We start from the raw sequence: 24,924 nt of genomic DNA, 5'->3' as shown, positions 1-24,924 counted from the left end.
AATCAGACAATTAATCGAGGCAAGAGACGTCAAGCTAACGGCAACAAAGACGTATTTTGGCGCACTGCCTTCCGGTGTTCATTCTGGTTCCGTGGTTTACGCCCCATGACAAAAAGCGGGATGAAAGGTGCCCAGACTAGCAAGTTACATACGAGGAATCTGTCTTAGTGACTGTATGCAGCGTAGCGGTGACATCAATACAGAGATAAGAAGTAGGAAGATAACTAAAGACACTCACAAAGTTGCAAGTGCAATCAAATCAAATATATACAATAGTATGTACATCCTCTGCTCTCGAGCTCGTTTACACAGAGATAAAAAAACAACAACATCTGAAACAAATACACACATCTACAATAACACACATGCACATTAGTACGCCCACATACATGCTATTGCTTCAGCACAGGCGCACAGCTAGCTATGATGCAAACGTACATGTATTGTGAGTGTATTGTTAGGAGTTGCTGCGAGCTGTCATATACAATTGCGTGAATAAAGTTTGGTGAATGTTGATTGTAAGAAAAGAGTCAGAGTCAGAGTCAGAGTGGAGTGAGTGGTCAGCTGCAGAAGCGGCTTCCTGTCAGCCAGTGGTTTTCTTTGGCACCAGCCGAAGCTTTTATCGTCTGCTGATTCAATTTCCTCCATGCTGGAGCCCATCAACACCCGATGATACGCCCCATTGTGGCTCTGATTGTGTGTGTGTGTGTGTGTGGTGTGTGTGTGTTGTGTGTGTGTGTGTGTTGTGTGTGTGTGTGTGTGTGTGTGTGTGTGTGTGTGTGTGTGTGTGTGTGTGTGTGTGTGTGTGTGTGTGTGTTGTCGTGTGTGTGTGTGCGCACGTGCATGCATGCGTGTGTGTGTGTGGTGACTGCAGAGACAAAGAGAGCAGAATCAAAACACGGTGGTACTATCTGTATCTGCTAGCAGCCAGCGAGGCAGTGGAGCGATGGTGAAGTGACTCTTTAAGGATTAGAAGTCCAGAAACCTCATCATCAACAACCTTCAGCCACATTACAACATTTACAACATCCAACCTCATCATCAACAACCTACAGCCACATAACATCCAAACAAAGTGGAGACTAGGGTTGCATGGTATAACGTAAAGCTAACGTAGCTAGCTGCGGGGCAGTCATGATCTACCAATAATAAGCAAAACGAATTGCCACATTTACGGTACATAAAAACACACCAGTCAACATCACATAGTGTCTTTTCTTTAATCTAGAGAGAGCATTTTTCAGTAAAAAGTGAAAAAGATATGATGGCGTTCGTATAGTGAGGCTTTCCATGCCTCACTATAGAACTGGCCCCAATGCAAAATTCAGACAGCTCATATGTTGCCAGTAACGTCATGCCAATAAGAGTCTAAATTACTATGCCTTTTGTGTTTTATCTGCAGACTAAGCAGCTAGGCTTTCGGTTCTATAAAGCAGTGGTTCTCAAATGGGGGTCCGCGAAAAGTTTGCAAGTAAAAATTTTTTTTTTTTTTTTTTTTTTTAATTAAAAAATAAAATGCTACATGTTACTTATTCCTTCTCAAACTACTTCCTACATGGTGCTAGTCTATCAAAATATCTTGGCTGTCATTGATTGTGTTGCATAGTGGTTTTCTGTACTGTTGACAAATTGTGATATTGTAAGTCGCGTTGGACAAAACAAAAGTGTCTGCTAAATGACGTAATGGAAATGTAATGTACTAATAAAAAAATAAAAAAAATTTTTTTTTTGCAAAATCTTCATAGTTCAACGAAAATAGTTTATGCTTTAAATCTAAAATGGTTCATGGATTACATTCTAATAAAAAACCTATCAAATTAAAAGTCAAGCACGTTACCGGGGAAACAATTAAGCTTAGCCCAAAATCACAAATCAGAATGAGGGGGTCCCCGGTATATTTTCTATCTTGTAAGGGGTCCTTGGCTGAAAAACATTTGAGAACCTCTGCTATAAAGCCATTATTTTTTGTATTGACTATTGAGTGATACACTTTACTAAAACAATCATATTATATCAGAAGTGTCGTTTGTGTTCTTATTTTTTTTTACCCCAGGTGTGCATAAAATACAGGTTAAGAACATATTTTTAATACAAAAATGTGAAATAATTATCGGTTTACCGTATTGTTATCGGCCAGGAGAAGCATATATTTATCGGTTATCGTATCGGCTCTAAAAATCCATATCGTGCATCCCTAGTAAAATATCCTGCCTACATTACATATCTCAAGTCATGTCAAGTCATATATTTGTAAAGTGTTTGATATTTGAGGGATCATTGCATTTTTTTTTTAATATAATGTGTATATATAATATAAGAATATGGGCCGATATATCAATATCGGAAAATGTGTACTCCCTAATATCGGTATCGGCCCCGAAAATCCAGTATTGGTCGGGCTCTAACAAAAATGTGGCCATTGTAATTAAAGCTCAATCAAATGAACTAGATGAAAAAGCAGCAGTATTGGCCAATGGTTCAGTGAAAAATGCTGCATCACTATCAAAGAGTAGAATGACGTGAGATGTTCATATAAATAAATGTCTGCTTTGCGACTCTGCATTGCAGACTGATTAGTGATTCACCTATGCACAGTTCAACCTTTACGTTTCTGGAAGCAGTTTGTTTGGAATAAGTAGGAGAAGACCTGGGTAGTTAGCGTTAGCAGCGATAGCCACCATGGCTGAACAGACAAAGCAAAGAACGCCACTGAGACCAATTCAACAGAAAATCCAACTAAAGCAACAGCGCAGACCACAGCACTGCCAACACAGACCACAGCACTGTACACTGTACAGCACTGTACCACAGCACTGTACACTGTACAGCACTGTACCACAGCACTATCAACATTGATCTCCAAGTGATGTCTGAGAAGAACCGCAGACCACAGCACTGCCAACATTGATCTCCAAGTGATGTCTGAGAAGAAACAGTCGGAAAACCACCACAGCGATGACTGCTTACCACTGAAGATATTGCCAAAATCAAAGATACTAAAATCTTGTCAAAGGGCAACAAGCTAAACAATAAAATCCAGCATGAAAAATCCATCTGTGAGGAATCAGTTCCATCCAGGGGAAAAACACTGCTCAGATGCATTATGGGTAAACACACAGCCTCTTACCCCTGCCTCTCTCCGTCCACAAGGATTGGAACCAGGATGCCTGTGACAGCTACTAGGATGGGGTAGTGGTCAACACTTTCCAGACCTGCAACAAACACACACTTACTGTATATCAACAGATACATATACAAATATCAACCAGATTTGTTATAGGGTACAGCTAATTGTACACTGCTGAATTAGAAATTAATTTCAATAGCGAAGAGCTACCCTGTTATATGCAATATCTTACTCCCATATCCTTATAAGCCTCAAGTTAGTGTGGAAATGGCCCTTTTCGCCTCTCCTCATCTGATTACTTCATGTGGGATATTAGGGTTAAAAACACGCACACAAACACAGTCAGGCATGCCAGTGGATTTATTATCGTATACCTTACAAATAAGAAGTACCATAAAATTTCAAATAAAAGCACCAAATTGACGCAGGTCACAAATAGAGGCGGGGTCTGGCTACATCTAGAGGCGGGGTCTGGCTACATCTAGAGGCGGGGTCTGGCTACATCTAGAGGCGGGGTCTGGCTACATCTTTTGGTAAATAAATGTCGGTCTCAATTTGACGCGGGGGCTGTTAATTGAAGTTTTACAGTAGTCACTGTGCAACACCAGTGAAGCATAGCATATGAAATACTTCAGGCTATTTCCTTATAGCCTATAGAAATAGGCAGAATTATTTCATGTTATATGAAATACTTCAGGCTATTTCCTTATAGCCTATTCACCTTATGTAGCCACGCTCATTTGACCCGGTTGTGTGGCCATATCAAAACTTCCGGCTAAAAATAAAATGGCTGGCTGCTCCAATATCATCTAACTCTGAATTAACTAATAATTTAGCCAATTGTATGTAACATACCAAATAAAAGCAAACGGCAATGTCTAAGAATGCAACGCCATGTAACTGGCTCGTTAAGTCTCGCATTCCAGGGAATTACGTTAACGTCTGCGGGTCTTATTGACGTTAGTGGCTCGAGCGCAACTCGGAGGAGAGAAAACTATCTGAAGCTTTCTTTGTTGGAGTCCAGGTATGTTTTACAAGAAAGTGCTTGTCATTGTCGACGATAATGTTATCTGACCTGGCTAACAGTGGATACTCGCTTGCTTGCTGTGTACCGGCTCAAAGTAGTAGGCTACGTTCTTTATTTTACCCCTTCACTGTCCGCTCCAAAAACAACTCATTTTGCACCGTGACCGCCGGAAGTGTTAACAGGACCCGGAAGAATTTGGCCCCGGAAGAATTTGGCCCACTGTAAGGTGTGAACATAAGGTGAATAGAAATAGGCAGAATTATTTCACATGTTATATTACGGTAAATACTTCAGGCTATTTCCTTATAGCAGGGCCGCTGCTGGCCATTTGGGTGCCCTAAGCGTAATTGTTTTGTGGTGCCCCCCCCCCCCCCCCCCCGCAAAACTTTCAATAACTGTCAAACGAAAGACTGCAAATTCATTAATTATGAAGGATACTAGTGTATCTCACATTACATTACATGTGGCAAACAAACAATTGTTAGAATTACTGTACATGTCAGCAAACAAGCGATTGTTAAACTGTATATGCAAGCAGGGGCGGACTGGGATCATAATTCAGGCCGGGCATTAGATACCAAGGAGGCCAGGCCGACGTGCGACCCTAACCCAAAAAATTTGGGCTGTTTGAAGCCCAATTTGGGCCGTTTGAAGCCCAATTTGGACCGTTTGAAGCCAGATTTGGGCTGTTTGAAGCCAGATTTGGGCCGTTTGAAGCCCGATTTGGGTCGTTTGAAGCCAGATTTGGGCCAGTTGAAGCCAGATTTGGGCCGGTTGAAGACAGATTTGGGCCGTTTGAAGCCCAATTTGGGCCGAGTCCAATTTTACAATGAGATGCACCCACTTTAACCCTGAATAAAGTAATAAAAACACTAGTAAACCAGTAGGCCGTGCCTGGCCTGCTGTTCAGTGAGTGGCCTGACTGAGGGCACCAAATTTTTTTTTTTTTTTTTTTTTGTGCCCTCAGTCACATGATGCCCTACGCAGTCTGCGTACTCTGCGTAATGGGGTGCGGCGGGCCTGCCTTATAGCCTATAGAAATAGGCAGAATTATTTCATATGTTATGCTATTGATGCAGCATGAGCCATGTTACAACGTATGGTTTGCTCTGATAAATCACCTCTCCTGCTTGGAGTGTAACGACTGAGCAAAATTACCTTCTCAAAGGGTGAAAAGCCCCCTGCCAACCCCCAGCCCCTCCTCCTCCTAACCCCCCGCCCACCCCCAGCCCCTCCTCCTCCTCCTAACCCCCCGCCCAGCCCCAGCCCCTCCTCCTCCTCCTAACCCCCTTGCCCACCCCCAGCCCCTCCTCCTCCTCCTAACAACCCCACATGCATTTGAAAGTCCTGCTGCTGGAACACAGAGAATGGTCACTTTCTCAGCAGGGAGTCGTACCAATCTGTTCTGTGCAAATCAAAACACTCTCTTTTTCTCCCCATTTAATCGACTCACGGCTGCTCCAGTGCTTTCCTACGTCTGAATCACCTCCTCGCTGTTTAAGTGCTTCACTGCATTCATTGATTGATCTCTGCAGGAGCCTTCACATATTTCCATTATTTATGGGAAATGACCCTTGTGCAATACAATGCGTGTGTGTGTGTGTGTGTGTGTGTGTGTGTGTGTGTACCTGGGAGTCGCAGGTTGACAACACGATCAAATAGGTTCCTCTCTGCCGTCACTCTATTTAACACCTGGTTCAACAGCTGGAGACAAGAAGGAAAGACAAGAAAGAAAGCAAATACAAGTTCAAATAAGAGTTCATGATTCATGAAATCCTAATCATTTGCTGTTCGGGGCAACAGCGGGTTGTTTGGAAGAACTGGCTAGTTAGCGTGAGCAGCGATAGCCACTGTGGCCGAACAGAAAGAGTACAGCGCCACCTGCAGAAACTTCAATAGACTTCTACATCGATAGAAAATCCAAGGAAGAAGACATAGCAATGCTGAAGACAGTGTTTGATTGACCAGTGATCTGTAGGGGATGTCCAGAGCTAGAACACCACAGCAATGAGTAGCTAGCACTAAAAATATCACCAAAACAAAAACAAAACAAGAATTTAGGGGATTACTACTTAGGTTACTGTACACCAACCTTCATACACATTGGAAAACATGAAAAACATGACATTTTAGTGATTTAAGGCTGACTCAGACTACAGGATTTTTGGCCCGATTTATGCCCGACACAGCATCTGTCAGCCAGATTTCAAAATCGGCTAGGATTTTCAAAATTCTGTAGTCTGAGCCCACCTTAAGTTAAGATCAGATTCTTCTTTGACTTAAAATAAGGGAGCAAACGGGCATTTTAGTGTGTTGTGACTAGGGGTGTCACGATACACCCAGTTCACGATACGATACGTATCACGATACTGGGTTCACGATAACGATACGATACGATACGATTTTAACAATATTTTTTTTAAATTGAATAATGACAATATATGACTGGAAAAGTAGTATTTTATTTGAAATGCACAAATACAAAACATGCTGTTGTGGGAAATTGTTATTACAATAACAACTAGAAAAAACATGAGATTGGAGATAAGGCTTATCTTGAAATAGAATGAGTTACACCGTCACTTAGATTTACTTTGAACTAAAAGGTTTCTCAGCAGTATAAATTCTCATTATGCATCTTCAGTTTTTCTTCAAACTCAAACAACAAGACTTTTCTTAATCTATTTTTTATGCATCTTCAGTTTTTCCTGTCAAGTAAACAGTTTTGCCAGAAACTCAATTGAATGGTTTCTCTCCTGTATAACTTCTCATGTGTCTCTTCAGAGACTTGTTCAACTGAACTACTTTCCACACATTGAACTTCAACAAACAAAGACGTTTCTTAGTCTATTTTTTGATTTTTTGATTTTTTTTTTTTTTGCGATATGAGATTTCATCTCAACGATACATATCGTGACGTTTTACTATCGCGAAATTTCGTGGGACGATATATTGTGACACCCCTAGTTGTGACACATTAACCTGCAACCTTTAAAATATGAACTTTTCTCTCTAAACACTAGACCAGGGCTATTCAACTATAATGTTCAGGGGGCCACACTGTCTGGAAGCTAAGGGCCCGGGGGGCTGGACGGTTCCTTATTATCATCATGTAGGCTACTTGACACAACGCACCACCACATCTTCAAACGTTTGATTTGACTACATTGCAAAAGTCACAATGTAGCATTTTGTTTTCCATTCTTCTTCTTTTTCTGCAGAAACAGAAATTTAAAAATAAACATGAGAATACACAGAATCCATTTTGCTGCTGAGAAGGACTTGATTTGTATCAGTATCATCCTTTATCATTTGTCAAACAGAAAATGAAGTACGGTAGGCTAACACACAAACAAATCAATAAAGAGCACTCTGGGTGAGGCAGAGGAGAGAGAGAGGGTGAGGCAGAGGGAGAGAGGGTGAGAGAGAGAGAGAGAGAGGGAGGGTGAGGCAGAGGGAGAGAGAGAGGGTGAGGCAGAGGGAGAGAGGGTAAGACAGAGGGAGAGAGAGAGGGTGAGGCAGAGGGAGAGAGAGAGGGTGAGGCAGAGGGAGAGAGAGAGGGTGAGGCAGAGGGAGAGAGAGAGGGAGAGAGAGAGGGTGAGGCAGAGGGAGAGAGAGAGGGTGAGGCAGAGGGAGAGAGAGAGGGAGAGAGAGAGGGTGAGGCAGAGCGAGAGAGAGAGGGTGAGGCAGAGGGAGAGAGAGAGGGTGAGGCAGAGGGAGAGAGAGAGGGAGAGAGAGGGTGAGGCAGAGGGAGAGAGAGAGGGAGAGAGAGTGTGAGGCAGAGGGAAAGAGAGGGAGAGAGAGAGGGTGAGGCAGAGGGAGAGAGAGGGAGGGAGAGAGGGTGAGGCAGAGGGAGAGAGGGTGAGGCAGAGGGAGAGAGAGAGGGTGAGGCAGAGGGAGAGAGAGGGTGAGGCAGAGGGAGAGAGAGAGGGTGAGGCAGAGGGAGAGAGAGGGTGAGGCAGAGGGAGAGAGAGGGAGGGAGAGAGGGTGAGGCAGAGGGAGAGAGAGGGTGAGGCAGAGGGAGAGAGAGAGGGTGAGGCAGAGGGAGAGAGAGGGTGAGGCAGAGGGAGAGAGAGAGGGTGAGGCAGAGGGAGAGAGAGAGGGTGAGGCAGAGGGAGAGAGAGAGGGTGAGGCAGAGGGAGAGAGAGAGGGTGAGGCAGAGGGAGAGAGAGGGAGGGAGAGAGGGTGAGGCAGAGGGAGGGAGAGAGGGTGAGGCAGAGGGAGAGAGAGAGAGAAGTAAACGTGTCGTGGCTCATAAATGATGTAGAGATGTAGAGCTCTGGGCCCATCAGTCATAAATACGTAATTTTGTAAATGACAAAAAGCTGCAGCGAGCAGCATAAATCCCCCAAGTTCCATGTAAATGTGATCAGGGGGCCTGAGATGAGATATCATGTCTGACTCATGGAGGAAAGAGCCCAGGTGAGCCTGGACACAGTGAGCCTGGACACAGTGAGCCTGGCCTGGACACAGTGAGCCTGGACACAGTGAGCCTGGACACAGTGAGTCTGGACACAGTGAGCCTGGACACAGTGAGCCTGGACACAGTGAGCCTGGCCTGGACACAGTGAGCCTGGACACAGTGAGCCTGGACACAGTGAGCCTGGACACAGTGAGCCTGGACACAGTGAGCCTGGACACAGTGAGCCTGGACACAGTGAGCCTGGCCTGGACACAGTGAGCCTGGACACAGTGAGCCTGGACACAGTGAGCCTGGACACAGTGAGCCTGGACACAGTGAGCCTGGACACAGTGAGCCTGGACACAGTGAGCCTGGACACAGTGAGCCTGGCCTGGACACAGTGAGCCTGGACACAGTGAGCCTGGACACAGTGAGCCTGGACACAGTGAGCCTGGACACAGTGAGCCTGGACACAGTGAGCCTGGACACAGTGAGCCTGGACACAGTGAGCCTGGACACAGTGAGCCTGGACACAGTGAGCCTGGCCTGGACACAGTGAGCCTGGACACAGTGAGCCTGGACACAGTGGTGTGATCATGATGCATTATTTCAGCGGTGAGTGACTGAGATATCACTTGTGACAGATGGGAAGCAGGACTCTGAAATTCAAGGAAATGACTGTATTTTTCAAACTGGACTCTTATTTTGGGAACTTTATTTGTCTCTAAGTGACTCATCGGGACAAGAACTTTTGAATTTGGTCCAGTATTGACCAGGACCGCTTCAGCTGGCAGCCGCGCAGCGGGCTGGAGCGGAGGCGGACGGGGCATACGCAAACCATCCATGTACAGTACATCCTCCAAAATAGCTTGTTTTTGACACTGACAGACTCAGGTTGTTATTATACTGTAAGAGAGAGGGAGAGAGAGAGAGAGAGAGATGAAGGCGTGTATTTACCTTGCAGGCTTTGCAGCAGCTTGTTCACCCTCGCTCTGCCTGTTGCTTCTCTTTTTCTCTCTCTCTCTCTCTCTCTCTCTCTCTCTCTCGCTCTCGCTCGCTCTCTCTCTCTCTCTCTCATCCACTCTTCACTATAGGGGCTCTTCATCTGTATACTCTGGCTCAAATAAACACGGGCACCCATCGAATTCAAAGGCTTCCTCCATATTCTCGAAATGTATTCAGCTAATTACTCAGAAAATCTTTCAGGTAACAAAACACTTTCTGTACTCAACACAACAAACTCCTCTTTGCCCATCTTCCTGACGTACATGGACCACTGTGTGCCTTCTGAGCCTGTCTGTGTCAAAAACAAGCTATTAATGAGGACGTACATGGACTACTGTGTGCCTCGTCTCAATACTGAGGACGTACATGGACCACTGTGTGCCTCGTCTCAATACTGAGGACGTACATGGACCACTGTGTGCCTCGTCTCAATACTGAGGACGTACATGGACCACTGTGTGCCTCGTCTCAATACTGAGGACGTACATGGACCACTGTGTGCCTCGTCTCAATACTGAGGACGTACATGGACTACTGTGTGCCTCGTCTCAATACTGAGGACGTACATGGACTACTGTGTGCCTCGTCTCAATACTGAGGACGTACATGGACTACTGTGTGCCTCGTCTCAATACTGAGGACGTACATGGACCACTGTGTGCCTCGTCTCAATACTGAGGACGTACATGGACCACTGTGTGCCTCGTCTCAATACTGAGGACGTACATGGACTACTGTGTGCCTCGTCTCAATACTGAGGACGTACATGGACCACTGTGTGCCTCGTCTCAATACTGAGGACGTACATGGACCACTGTGTGCCTCGTCTCAATACTGAGGACGTACATGGACCACTGTGTGCCTCGTCTCAATACTGAGGACGTACATGGACCACTGTGTGCCTCGTCTCAATACTGAGGACGTACATGGACCACTGTGTGCCTCGTCTCAATACTGAGGACGTACATGGACCACTGTGTGCCTCGTCTCAATACTGAGGACGTACATGGACCACTGTGTGCCTCGTCTCAATACTGAGGACGTACATGGACCACTGTGTGCCTCGCACACTTGTCCCCAAAATGACCCCAGGTTCGGAATGTTTGGTGAGTGTGAACGTTGCATTCCGTTGCGTTCCGTTTCGCGCCCGGGCGCGCAACGGGAAACCGTCACAGGATCCACTTGAAAAGATGGTGTGGAGAGCGCTTTGGCGCGCCCGGGCACGGAACAGTTGCGAGTGTGAAAGCCAACCGTTCCGAACCACATAGACCATACACGGGCGAGGATAAACTCCAGGCACAGTTGATGACGCTAGTGCACTCTGTTCTGAAATGTTGTAATGTGAAAGCTGACCAGCGGGGTTCCCGGGAACGGAATGAAAGCAATGGTTCCCAGTGAGAAAGCACGCTAAGGCATCCTTCTAAAAGAGCATGAAAACAAGTCTTGGCCACAAGGTCCTGATAAATGGGATTCTTAAGAATTAAGCAGGCCCATTCTAGGACCTCCCATGAGTTTGACAGGACAGGAGGACCCCAAAAACATTCATTATAGAATGATTACCCATTGGCTATCCAGTGCAGTACACATGGAAGCACCTTTACTGCTTGTGTGTGTGTGTGCACATGTGTATTGTGCACGTGCACGCGCACATGTGTGTGTGTGTGTGTGTGTGTGTGTGTGTGTGTGTGTGTGTACACAAGTGTGAATGCCTTTGTGCAGAGGTTGCACAGGTCATAATGTATTATTAATTGTGTTATTAAAATGCCAGACAGCCTTGAGATTATTCATTATTTAAAAAAAGTAAAAGATGGAAATTATTTGGTTAACGTGACCACTGCATTTGTCCTCCAGCCGTGACCTCAGTGACAAACTTCTCCTACACTTGTGAGGACATTCCTAACACTTAACAGGGATGTTAACAAGAACGTGAAGGAAAGAAGAGATCTGAATGAGCCCAGCAACATCTGATGACTTAGCACTTCCTGACCTCTCTCTGAAGGCAAAGACACATTCACAGGCTTTTCCAATCATAAGTGACAATGAAAAGATGGAGCGCCACACATTTTATAACTGAATTTTATGCAGTTATGATTTTCCATGCAAGAACATTTTTCTGTGATATTCTGATACCAAAACAAACAGCTTGCGCTGTTGTGTTTACACTTGTGTATTTCCCCCCTCTTCCTTTGTCTGTTGCTGTTGTTTTGACAGATGAACCTGGCAAGTCAAGAACTCATGGTGAAATCATTACTTTTAATAATGCTATTCATAGATTAATTTGCGGCCACAGAATGTTTTTGTTGTGTCGGCCATCTTGAGTCCCAAACGCACCACATAACTTTAATAGTACCTGTTTAAGTCTATGGGAGGGCTGTACTATGCCCTCTTTGAACCCTAACTACTATTTCATACATTGTACGATAAACTCCATTCAAACTTTAAACAGGTCAATACTTAATCACTTTAATTCAGCTTTTTGATATGTTGTACTTTTTGAGAAATCACAGTTAAGTGTTGTACTTTTTTCAAGCTTGAGTGCATGATGTCATAAGTCACTCTAGCTGGCTGTCCAGACTGCCCTTTTCACTAATTTCACACGTTTAAAACGGTGACACAACTTCAAGACCATGTTACATCAAACCCTTCAGCTACTTCTGCTCTCACTCACAATGTCAAAATATAAGCATGTGATGTATAATAGTTAGCGATATTACATTTATATACGTATATATATATCCTATCTCAACAACACTGTTGATTGTCTGGCATGTTATTAATGTACTTGACAAAAAACATGAGTGACCTAGCTGGCCAGCTAGCTTGTGCTGCCTGTCACTGAGATAAATAATGCTAGTAGGAGGAGGGGCGGGGGTTGTACGGATGCCTAGTTGGCCATTTTCGAGTCACGCTTTGCAAATACAGAATAATGTTAAAATAAAGAAAGTATTAAACTTTATTTTATGGGGGCATTTAAAAGCCCCCGTCACCCCAGTTCCAAGGGCAATTCTAGATTATATATATATATATATATATATATATATATATATATAAACACATCCTACTAGACCTATTTCTGGTCGCTGAGCACGATGGTGCTGTTGGTTTTTGGATACGCCCCCCAGGAGGACCAACCCTAACCCTAGCCCTAGCGTTCCGGAGATATCGCCATTCTGAATCCCCATTGTGAGCGAAAATTTACTAAGGTGTTTTCGTCACCATATATATATATATATATATATATATATGTATATATATATATATAAACACATGTTTGTTTGACCCTAGTCTAGTGTTCCACTCTCTTTCCAATTGCGCAGCAAATAGAGGGCATCAAATTGGTTGTCAAAATGGTGGACCCAACTACAACAATCCATGACTTCATGTTGCCAATACCTATGGTCTGGGTTGTTGTGCCCTGATTGCTTGATTTACAAAGGAAACAATAACAAAAATTATGATTAAAAAAAAAGAAATCTGTGACTTACATGCAATACAATACATGAATATCAACACAAATCTCCATCAGGTCGTGATGTGTTGATGCGAGGAAAGAGACAGGTCCAGAGAACTGAGGCATAATGATAAATTGTGTTGCTTAATTTGAAAGAGAGAAAAAAGGAAAAGTATTGTCAAGGCCATACATTCATTTTCAAAAACTTTCCATTCATTAATTTTTTATTAAATCCACAACCTTTCAAGATTGTTGCAGGCCTGTGGGAACCCTGTTCCTAGTGATTAATGAGACCACCCTTCAACCAGGGGACCTTCAAGCCCAAATGTTGGCAAGCATCTGCCCTGCGGAAATGTCCTTGAGCTGCCTCCCTGTGGCTCACCAAAGGTTTCTTTCTATTTAATTTTTCCTACCGAGGTTTCTTCTTTCTTGGGAGCTTTTCCTCGTATGCATTGAGGGTCTACGGCTGGTGGCTGTTATGTCTAGTTTGTGCGTCTTGTGTATTCCTGATATGCAGGGATCCCGTTAGCTGGCAAATGCCGGCTTTTAGCCGGTATTTGTTGCCCTGGGCCGGCAAATTAAAAGGTCACCGGCTCAAGTGGCCGGCTGGTAATATGCCAGATAAATAAATTCCTTCTATAAAATAGCCTAATATTGTGTGACCTATAACCTAAGTGATGTTGCCAATAAGCTACGACTTAAATAGAGCCTACATAATATTTTTTCCGCCCCCTGTTATGTTGAGTGTTTCGTGAAAAAGAAAAATATAGCAGACGCTTTCTTCAAAAGCCGCACACGCAGCATCAGTCCCGCCGGCCAGCGCTGGACCCGCTGTGACTTGAGCAGGAGGAAACCCAAACGTCAAAACAGACATCCCTTGCTAGGCAAGTCCTTTTTTTTATCTAGATCAACGAGAAGTACTTCAGCCGAGGCCAGCAAGACGGCAGGAAAGCATCAAGCACCTGCTATTCTTCCTCAAGAAGAAACAGAAACGTGCCTGCCACCGTCAAAAGCGAAAGAGACCCGACGTAGGCTGTCAATTTAGCGGAGGTAAAAAGCCTTTTAACCTACGTCGGGTAAATCAATCAATCAATAAATCAATCGCTCGCGCTTGTTGCCCGACGCTCATATGATGATGAGAGGAATCAAAATGCTTACCACAAATAAAGCCACATGGGAACCGAGAACGAGTGCAGGAGAGCTAACGCAGGTGCATAGCCTATTGCTGGAGATTCAAGTTATGCACTGTCTGCACTGACACTGTCACACTTATTACTTTTAGCTGCGTTGTTTTTTCATCAAGGCAATGTGCAGAAGATATGGGTTCATGAGTGTCTGCAAATGCAGATAGATAGGCTACAGTAGAAGCATGCATGTTGTCTGTTTCAATAACGAAAGCGGCCTTACCGAGAACGACGTGCCGACCAATTAAATATTCTTGCTGCAAAATCGGCCTCTTAACACATTGGGTGCCAGCCATGTTTTCATTCCTGTAGGTAAGTTGTGCCAGGGGTGTTTTTGACGATTCTGGCTCATTTTAGAACAGCCGAGGATTCTTTTCTGTTAAGAATTCATGAACAGCAATCATCTAAAAATAACTAATAGAATGTGTGCTTTCTCTGTCTAAAAGAGTTAGTTTGCAGAGTTAGTAGTTATGTAGATATTAGCCGTTGAGTACAGCATGGTTTCAGCGTCTGGAAATTTATTCAGAGATAAATGGCTTTTTGTGAAACAGTCACTTTAACCATTCATTTTTGGCATCAGTAAGACCGTCAGACATTCTAAACAATAGTTTTGAACAGTAATTTCCTCCATAACAACAGGAAACACCCCTCTCATTCAAACTCCTCCCTCCGTGTGTCTTCTCCTCCTTCCTCCTGGCTTCAGCGGGCGTGTCAGAAGCGTGTTGTGCTGCCTGCCTGTCTGTCTGCGTGCCTGCCTGCCTGCTTGCCTGAAATGGATTGGATTACTGTAAAATCGCCAAGCTTGCTCCCGCGGTGTGTGTGTGTGTGTGTGTGTGTGTGTGTGTGTGTGTGTGTGTGTGTGTGTGTGTGTGTGTGTGTGTGTGTGTGTGTGTGTGTGTGTGTGTGTTCGCGCGTTGATCCGCGGCTCTGGGGGGAAGGGATCTCTGTCCGTTCTGTGTGTGTGTCTCGGGCTTCTGACTGTAAAATCCAAGCCATTTCCGCGGAGGCGGCTGCTTTTGGGTCCCGTGGCTGTGACTTCTCTCGGTCTCTGTCGCCACTTAGTGGTCGGTAAAATAGATTACACACATGCTCTTGCTCCAAATAGTTATCTCGAAGATGTAAGAGGGGTTGATTGATGTCCCACCGTCAAAAAAACATGTAAGACGAGTTATTTCGGCTCTGGCACTCAAGCGTTGGATTATGTAAGACGAATTATTTCGGCTATGGCACTTAAGGTGTTAATGACAACACTGGAATAAAGATAATCGACTATAGAGGCTATAAAGAATAGACTATAGAGAAACAAATGGATTCAAAACGTTTATTTAGGAAACAATTATTTTATAGCAGTGGCTGGTAAATATTCGATATTGCCGGAATTCTGGAACGTTACCGGCTGCGCATTGGCCGTCTGGAAAAATGCCTAGCGGAATCCCTGCTGATATGATTATATTATTATTTGTCCTTCATCCTTCTGGTCGATAATTGATTGTTGATCAGTTAGATCTAGGTAGGCACATTCTGTGTGAAGTCCTTTGAGACATATGGTATAAATAAACAAACTTGAACTAGTATAAAGAATCACATTATGATAATAAATATCATTCCTGGTCTGAACTGACCTGAGCCAATCGTCTGAGGAGTAGCTCTGCAGAGGGGCGGGACCAGTCCAGAAAGATCTCTGGTACCAGGGTCACGGTCATCTCCAGCACACGCAGCAGGCTGACTGACAGGTCGAAACACGTTGCACACACCTAGAGCAAAGAGTGGCAGAGTGAGTCAGCTTTAAACATGTTGCACACACCTAGAGCAAAGAGTGGCAGAGTGAGTCAGCTTTAAACATGTTGCACACACCTAGAGCAAAGAGTGGCAGAGTGAGTCAGCTTTAAACATGTTGCACACACCTAGAGCAAAGAGTGGCAGAGTGAGTCAGCTTTTGCATAAATCAATGGAAGGGCTGCTTTAGCCTAAGCACACTATTAGGGCACGCAGTGAAAAGTTGATACAAGTGTTTACTCAGTAAACAACTCATTAAGCTGATATGCCACCAGTGCAGTTTAATCTCATGGGCTGGAGGTACTGTAAGCAGTAGAGAAGGAGCCAGCACTGGAGGTACTGTGCAAAACTACTATCAATATGTGAAATCCCCATTTAATGGACAGGGAAGGGATTTTTCATTCCGCATCCATAATTTTGTTTTTTTTAATAATCAATTTCCCAGTGAAACAAATTAGCTGAGTTAATGAGGAGAGAACAACCAAAATACTACATGGAGATGAGGACTATGAATGTCTACCATGTAGCTGATGCTGATCCTGGAAGTTTTTTCACATATTGATATGAGGACACATCATATGGCGTGCGCGTGCGCGCCGTGCGCGCGTGTGTGTGTGTGTGTGTGTTAGAGCTGTCAGTTTTTCCCAAAATAAAGTTTGAATGAATTTAATTGCCCGCAAAATGTTCGAATATATTCAAAGTTAATTGGTTAATTTTGGTTAATTAAAAAAAAAAAAAAAAATTGCAGGCCAGGCCAGGCCACCGGGCATCGGCCCGACGTGCCCGATTATGCAGTCCGCGCCTTCCGGTTACATCGTATAAATATGTATAATATAATATAAAATATTAAAATAATATTTAAAAAAAATTCTCAGCTGTCCTCATGGTCCAGTCAGTCAGCTCCTCTCCGCTGCTGTGTTAGCTTGGACGCTCACAGTCACAACACTGGCTGCCTCACAAACTTGGCTGCATCCAACTCGAGACAACTTTTCAGACCCTCCTGGAGACAATCTTTCTCAGAAGAGACTAACGTTAGCGACAAATCTGGAGACTTTTTCTGACATGGGATTAACATTACCAGCAAGCAGCCGTAAGCAGGCAATGACGATAGCTGGGTAAGTCCCTCTAGCATCGATGCCAAGTTAGAAAACAATGTTTTTTTTATTTAAAAAAAATAATAATTCAAACAGGTCAATTACATTCGAACATGCCCCCCCTCCCCCACATTCGAAGTTAAATTCGAATTTCGAATAAAAAGTGACAGCTCTAGTGTGTGTGTGTGTGTGTGTGTGTGTGTGTGTGTGTGTGTGTGGTACTACTGCTTCACCAGCATTCCACTCACAGGATCTCTGATCTGCTCATACGATGTATGATAATAAAAAAAGGGTTGGCTGGCTATACAGTGGGTGACAGCGGTTTGCCATATTGCCTATAGAGTCGTCTCTAAGCTTAACCTCTGACCCAAATGAGATACTAGAGTTACTTTCTCATCCTCATCCTCACATCCTGTTGATCATGCAAAGGAGATCCACTGAACTAGCAGTCCTGACTCATAAGTTGAAGAAACCAGAGCTGAGGTAGATACCTTGAGCTGGCGCGTGTCCACAAAGTTTCTCTCTGGCCGCTCTGCAGCCTGTTGGATCTGGTAAAGGCAGAGGAGATCCAAAAGACAGAGAAGCACAGTTAGCTCAGTTACCTTCATACAGTATGTATCTATTCATACACTATGTATCTATTCATACACTATGTATCTATTCATACAGTATGTATCTATTCATACACTATGTATCTATTCATACACTATGAATCTATTCATACACTATGTATCTATTCATACACTATGTATCTGAGGCCACAGAAGGCTACAGTGCAAAAACTGGATTTTTAAAAAGCAAAGTTGAACTTTTCAGTCTAGTATACCATAATTGGAGCAAGAAGAATGTTCAATGGCATAATAGACAGGCAGCGCTTCGTAGGACACTTGTGAATTCTTGAAGTGAAACTGCTGCAAAAATAATGAATCCACTCTGAAACATAGCTTAAGGTGAGGTCAATTCTCAGTGCTTTTTAAAACAATGTTATTTGTCCATTAGCAGGTTGAGTAGCTCTCTGGAGCTCCCTTGCTCCTAACTTCCTGTGGAGCTGAAAGTTGGCAAAGAAGTTTGTTTACCAGTAAGTCAACCTGACAACCAACTGTCCAGCAGCCACTCAAACTGCCAGCCAGCCCCGCTACCTTTTATTGCCTCTGCCAAACAGTTGGCCAGAGGTCATGTTTTCACTCATGTCTGTCTGTCTGTCTGTCTGTCTGTCTGTCTGTCTGTCTGTCTGCCTGTCTGTCTGTCTGTCTGTCTGTCTGTCTGTCTGTCTGTCTGTCTGTCTGCCTGTCTGTCTGTCTGTCTGTCTGTCTGCCTGTCTGTCTGTCTGCCTGTCTGTCTGTCTGTCTGTCTGTCTGTCTGTCTGTCTGTCTGCCTGTCTGTCTGCCTGCCTGTCTGTCTGTCTGCCTGTCTGTCTGTCTGTCTGCCTGTCTGTCTGCCTGTCTGTCTGTCTGTCTGCCTGCCTGTCTGTCTGCCTGTCTGTCTGCCTGCCTGCCTGTCTGTCTGTCTGTCTGTCTGTCTGTCTGTCTACCTGTCTGTCTGTCTGTCTGTCTGTCTGTCTGTCTGTCTGTCTGTCTGCCTGTCTGTCTGTCTGTCTGCCTGCCTGTCTGTCTGCCTGCCTGCCTGTCTGTCTGTCTGTCTGTCTGCCTGTCTGTCTGTCTGTCTGCCTGTCTGTCTGTCTGCCTGTCTGCCTGCCTGTCTGCCTGCCTGTCTGCCTGTCTGTCTGTCTGTCTGTCTGCCTGCCTGCCTGTCTGCCTGTCTGTATGCCTGTCTGCCTGTCTGTCTGCCTGCCTGTCTGTCTGTCTGCCTGCCTGTCTGCCTGTCTGTCTGTATGCCTGTCTGCCTGCCTGTCTGCCTGCCTGCCTGCCTGTCTGTCTCTTTGTTGGCAGGATATTTCAAAAATCTATGAACAGATTTGCACGAAACTTTGCAGAAAAGCAGGTCATGGGCCAACATAACTGATTAACTTCACAAGTCCACTGGCCATAAGGGCATGTGGCAATGTTGCGTGGCCAATCACAAAAAGGCACCTAACTTCCAAACAGATTCACGTAACACCAGAAAACTTTGTAGAAAGGTTGGAGGAGATATGCAAGAACACTTGTTAAAAAAAACTGGATTCAGAAAGTTGAATTTGAAAAGACACATTTTCAACCAGGGAAGCACAAAAATATAAAGGTACACTCCTAACAGTGTAGGCAGTGTCTATGAAAAGCTGTCCACTGTGTGTCACTGAGGGAATGGAAAATGGTAACTCTGAATGTGTATCCTGTAAGCAGCTGAAAATACCAGACATCCCTGAAGGACTATACGAGCAATTAGAAAAGTAAATGATGCTAAGTTTGGTGATGTATACGGCATTAGCCATCTTGCTCTGCTGACTGAATCAAAAGCCAGAGTAATCAGAGAACATGGAGAAACAATGAGCAAATCTTTCTTATTTATTATTTTTAAATGTCGCCTGTGTTGGAGTCCTAAAAGAGCCTTAAAGTGAAATATGACTTTAAAGCCAGCGTAGCTTCTTGATCCTGTTAAATAAATGTGGGCTTTGCTCTGAAGAACAGCATTCATTCATTCATTAGAACCAATTTACATAGAGAAAAAAGGCCTGTGCCTTTCATTTGTGCCCTTCTCAGATGTACATCTTTTGACACCCTGTCCAGGAACCTGGAGACCAGTTGCATTAGTTGAATATATACGCTCCATATCTGCAATGCCTTGCTCAGAGGCACTTGGCTTTACCTCTTGGATCATGCCAATGAACTCAGAGAAGGCCCAGTTGAGCTGGTTGAGGACACTGTTGAGGAAGGAGGCAGCCATGTCTTTGTCCATACTCAGCAGTTCTGCCATGTGTCTCTGCAGCAGCAATGATGGACAGGGTTCTAAACCAATCAGATGAGAGTAAACAGGTCAATAAACAGTGAACATAAAGGATTAGTGGAAAGTGAATGTGTTTGTCTGTGGAGCATCAGAGATGGACGGGGGCATGAATTAAACACAGGAGTGTGTACAGGTCAAAGTCATTTAGAGGAGAGGACACTGGTTGGGCATGAACCAAGGAAATAATCTCAGAAGGCAGAGGTGGAAAGTAGTTGAGTAGTTTTTTTTTTGGATTTGTACTTTTAAAGTATTTTTTATAATGCTATACTTTTACTCTTACTTGATTAATTTAAATTATAAATATTCTACTTGAGTACTTTTGAATGTACATAAAGTAAATTAGTAAATGGTGGCTCCTTAGTGCTGTGGCCAATTAAATTAAATCACGCTCAAGACTGGCCAATTGAATTTGACAGGTGTAGACGATCCACACAATGTTTAATGATCCCCACCGTCACATTCGTTCAGAAATCTCCCTTTCATTTGACACTGTTTAATTGTTCATATGAAAAGATGTAGGTTTTGTTTGTCACACCTGACAGTTCCTGACTGCTGACTTCCTGCAGTCTTCTTCAGAGACAGCACGTGATGTTGCTGTGACGTGTCGGCTGTTTTATGTAGGTTTTGCCATATCACCCATGCCCCCTGTTGGCCGGTAGTTTATGGACTGCATCCCAGGTATGACAAACAAAACCTACGTCTTTTCATATGAACAATTAAACACTGTTAATTTAAGTGAGACGATATGAACCTTTTTGGACTATTCATTTGACACTGCTGTTAGCCATAGCAAAATGGATGTATCTGATTGTGATATTGCTGCTGGCGCTGCTACTAGCTCTGTAGCTGCTCGAATCGCCCAACTGAGCATCCCTGGCCGCATCTGAACAAGCTGTTCAATATGAGATATAAATATAAATAAACAAATAAACTATTATGCTAAATAATAAAATAAAATAAATAAGTAACGCAAATGTACTTTCAAATGTGCTACTTTTTTACTCTGACTTGAGTCATTTCCTGGACTAGTACTTTTACCTGTACTTGGGTTTATTTTTACTAAAGTAACAATACTTGTACTTGAGTAGGATTTGTCAGTACTCTGTCCACCTGTCAGAAGGAAGAATGAAGAGTGGGTCAGGTTTTCATGGTAGTACCAGAGGCCCTGGCCTAGGGTGGGATGACATATGCATGGTGCCATGTTTTCTTTTGTTGTTTTGTTGTTGTTGTTTGTTTGTTTTTTTTTGGGGGGGGGGGGGGGCATTTTGCATGTATTTAGACAGGACAGTTAGAGTGCACTAAACAGCACTAGGCAGACAGGACAGTTAGAGTGCACTAAACAGCACTAGGCAGACAGGACAGTTAGAGTGCACTAAACAGCACTAGGCAGACAGGACAGTTAGAGTGCACTAAACAGCACTAGGCAGACAGGACAGTTAGAGTGCACTAAACAGCACTAGGCAGACAGGACAGTTAGAGTGCACTAAACAGCACTAGGCAGACAGGACAGTTAGAGTGCACTAAACAGCACTAGGCAGACAGGACAGTTAGAGTGCACTAAACAGCACTAGGCAGACAGGACAGTTAGAGTGCACTAAACAGCACTAGGCAGACAGGACAGTTAGAGTGCACTAAACAGCACTAGGCAGACAGGACAGTTAGAGTGCACTAAACAGCACTAGGCAGACAGGACAGTTAGAGTGCACTAAACAGCACTAGGCAGACAGGACAGTTAGAGTGCACTAAACAGCACTAGGCAGACAGGAAAGGTGGGGAGAGAGGGGATGACATGGGGCAAAGGACCTCGTGTCGGATTCGAACCCGCATCGGCCGCACCTCCGTGGTACACCTGCTACTAACTAGGTGAGCCACCAGGATGCACCATGGTGACTTGTTTTACAATGAAATGCATGGAAGCAAAGGAGAGGGTGAGAGGGTACACCACAAGACAATGTGAGAGCAAAGGAGAGGGTACACCACAAGACAATGTGAGAGGAAAGGAGAGGGTACACCACAAGACAATGTGAGAGGAGAGGGTACACCACAAGACAATGTGAGAGGAGAGGGTACACCACAAGACAATGTGAGAGGAGAGGGTACACCACAAGACAATGTGAGAGGAGAGGGTACACCACAAGACAATGTGAGAGGAGAGGGTACACCACAAGACAATGTGAGAGGAGAGGGGGGGGGTACACCACAAGACAATGTGAGAGGAAAGGAGAGGGTACACCACAAGACAATGTGAGAGGAGAGGAGAGGGTACACCACAAGACAATGTGAGAGGAAAGGAGAGGGAACACCACAAGACAATGTGAGAGGAAAGGAGAGGGAACACCACAAGACAATGTGAGAGGAGAGGAGAGGGAACACCACAAGACAATGTGAGAGGAGAGGGTACACCACAAGACAATGTGAGAGGAGAGGAGAGGGAACACCACAAGACAATGTGAAAGGAGAGGGTACACCACAAGACAATGTGAGAGGAGAGGGTACACCACAAGACAATGTGAGAGGAGAGGAGAGGGAACACCACAAGACAATGTGAGAGGAGAGGGTACACCACAAGACAATGTGAGAGCAAAGGAGAGGGTACACCACAAGACAATGTGAGAGGAAAGGAGAGGGTACACCACAAGACAATGTGAGAGGAAAGGAGAGGGTACACCACAAGACAATGTGAGAGGAGAGGGTACACCACAAGACAATGTGAGAGGAGAGGAGAGGGTACACCACAAGACAATGTGAGAGGAGAGGGTACACCACAAGACAATGTGAGAGGAAAGGAGAGGGTACACCACAAGACAATGTGAGAGGAAAGGAGAGGGTACACCACAAGACAATGTGAGAGGAGAGGAGAGGGTACACCACAAGACAATGTGAGAGGAAAGGAGAGGGTACACCACAAGACAATGTGAGAGGAAAGGAGAGGGTACACCACAAGACAATGTGAGAGCAAAGGAGAGGGTACACCACAAGACAATGTGAGAGGAGAGGGTACACCACAAGACAATGTGAGAGGAAAGGAGAGGGTACACCACAAGACAATGTGAGAGGAAAGGAGAGGGTACACCACAAGACAATGTGAGAGCAAAGGAGAGGGTACACCACAAGACAATGTGAGAGCAAAGGAGAGGGTACACCACAAGACAATGTGAGAGCAAAGGAGAGGGTACACCACAAGACAATGTGAGAGGAGAGGAGAGGGTACACCACAAGACAATGTGAGAGGAGAGGAGAGGGTACACCACAAGACAATGTGAGAGGAGAGGGTACACCACAAGACAATGTGAGAGCAAAGGAGAGGGTACACCACAAGACAATGTGAGAGGAAAGGAGAGGGTACACCACAAGACAATGTGAGAGGAGAGGGTACACCACAAGACAATGTGAGAGGAGAGGGTACACCACAAGACAATGTGAGAGGAAAGGAGAGGGTACACCACAAGACAATGTGAGAGGAGAGGGTACACCACAAGACAATGTGAGAGGAAAGGAGAGGGTACACCACAAGACAATGTGAGAGGAAAGGAGAGGGTACACCACAAGACAATGTGAGAGCAAAGGAGAGGGTACACCACAAGACAATGTGAGAGCAAAGGAGAGGGTACACCACAAGACAATGTGAGAGCAAAGGAGAGGGTACACCACAAGACAATGTGAGAGGAGAGGAGAGGGTACACCACAAGACAATGTGAGAGGAGAGGGTACACCACAAGACAATGTGAGAGCAAAGGAGAGGGTACACCACAAGACAATGTGAGAGGAGGAGAGGGTACACCACAAGACAATGTGAGAGGAGAGGAGAGGGTACACCACAAGACAATGTGAGAGCAAAGGAGAGGGTACACCACAAGACAATGTGAGAGGAGAGGGTACACCACAAGACAATGTGAGAGGAAAGGAGAGGGTACACCACAAGACAATGTGAGAGGAAAGGAGAGGGTACACCACAAGACAATGTGAGAGGAGAGGAGAGGGTACACCACAAGACAATGTGAGAGGAGAGGGTACACCACAAGACAATGTGAGAGGAAAGGAGAGGGTACACCACAAGACAATGTGAGAGGAGAGGGTACACCACAAGACAATGTGAGAGGAGAGGAGAGGGTACACCACAAGACAATGTGAGAGGAAAGGAGAGGGTACACCACAAGACAATGTGAGAGGAGAGGGTACACCACAAGACAATGTGAGAGGAGAGGAGAGGGTACACCACAAGACAATGTGAGAGGAAAGGAGAGGGTACACCACAAGACAATGTGAGAGGAAAGGAGAGGGTACACCACAAGACAATGTGAGAGGAGAGGAGAGGGTACACCACAAGACAATGTGAGAGGAGAGGAGAGGGTACACCACAAGACAATGTGAGAGGAGAGGGTACACCACAAGACAATGTGAGAGGAAAGGAGAGGGTACACCACAAGACAATGTGAGAGGAAAGGAGAGGGTACACCACAAGACAATGTGAAAGGAGAGGGTACACCACAAGACAATGTGAGAGTAAAGGAGAGGGTACACCACAAGACAATGTGAGAGGAGAGGGTACACCACAAGACAATGTGAGAGCAAAGGAGAGGGTACACCACAAGACAATGTGAGAGGAGAGGGTACACCACAAGACAATGTGAGAGGAAAGGAGAGGGTACACCACAAGACAATGTGAGAGGAAAGGAGAGGGTACACCACAAGACAATGTGAGAGGAGAGGAGAGGAGAGGGTACACCACAAGACAATGTGAGAGGAGAGGGTACACCACAAGACAATGTGAGAGGAAAGGAGAGGGTACACCACAAGACAATGTGAGAGGAAAGGAGAGGGTACACCACAAGACAATGTGAGAGGAAAGGAGAGGGTACACCACAAGACAATGTGAGAGGAAAGGAGAGGGTACACCACAAGACAATGTGAGAGGAGAGGGTACACCACAAGACAATGTGAGAGGAGAGGGTACACCACAAGACAATGTGAGAGGAAA

General features: G+C 44.8%; 1 protein-coding gene across 1 annotated transcript in view; it reads right to left on the bottom strand.

Moving 5' to 3' along the window:
- Nucleotides 1–3,123: 3,123 nt before the first annotated feature.
- Nucleotides 3,124–24,924, bottom strand: part of LOC310771034 (E3 ubiquitin-protein ligase RNF123-like) — a gene marked incomplete at its 3' end in the record, with an annotated part of 155,599 nt that continues 133,798 nt past the window's right edge. The window contains exons 32-36 of the mRNA XM_083663714.1: nt 19,809–19,948; nt 17,558–17,614; nt 15,819–15,950; nt 5,783–5,858; nt 3,124–3,212 (exon numbers count right to left, since the gene is read on the bottom strand). Of these exons, the coding sequence (XP_083519840.1) occupies nt 3,124–3,212; nt 5,783–5,858; nt 15,819–15,950; nt 17,558–17,614; nt 19,809–19,948 (494 nt within the window). The remainder of the gene's footprint in view (nt 3,213–5,782; nt 5,859–15,818; nt 15,951–17,557; nt 17,615–19,808; nt 19,949–24,924) is intronic.

Source organism: Poromitra crassiceps (genome assembly GCF_964638095.1).
Source record: "Poromitra crassiceps genome assembly, contig: HAP1_SCAFFOLD_315, whole genome shotgun sequence".
Lineage (NCBI taxonomy): Eukaryota > Metazoa > Chordata > Actinopteri > Beryciformes > Melamphaidae > Poromitra > Poromitra crassiceps.
Note: the sequence above shows the minus strand (reverse complement) of the source record. Positions and strands in the feature narration are given on the sequence as shown.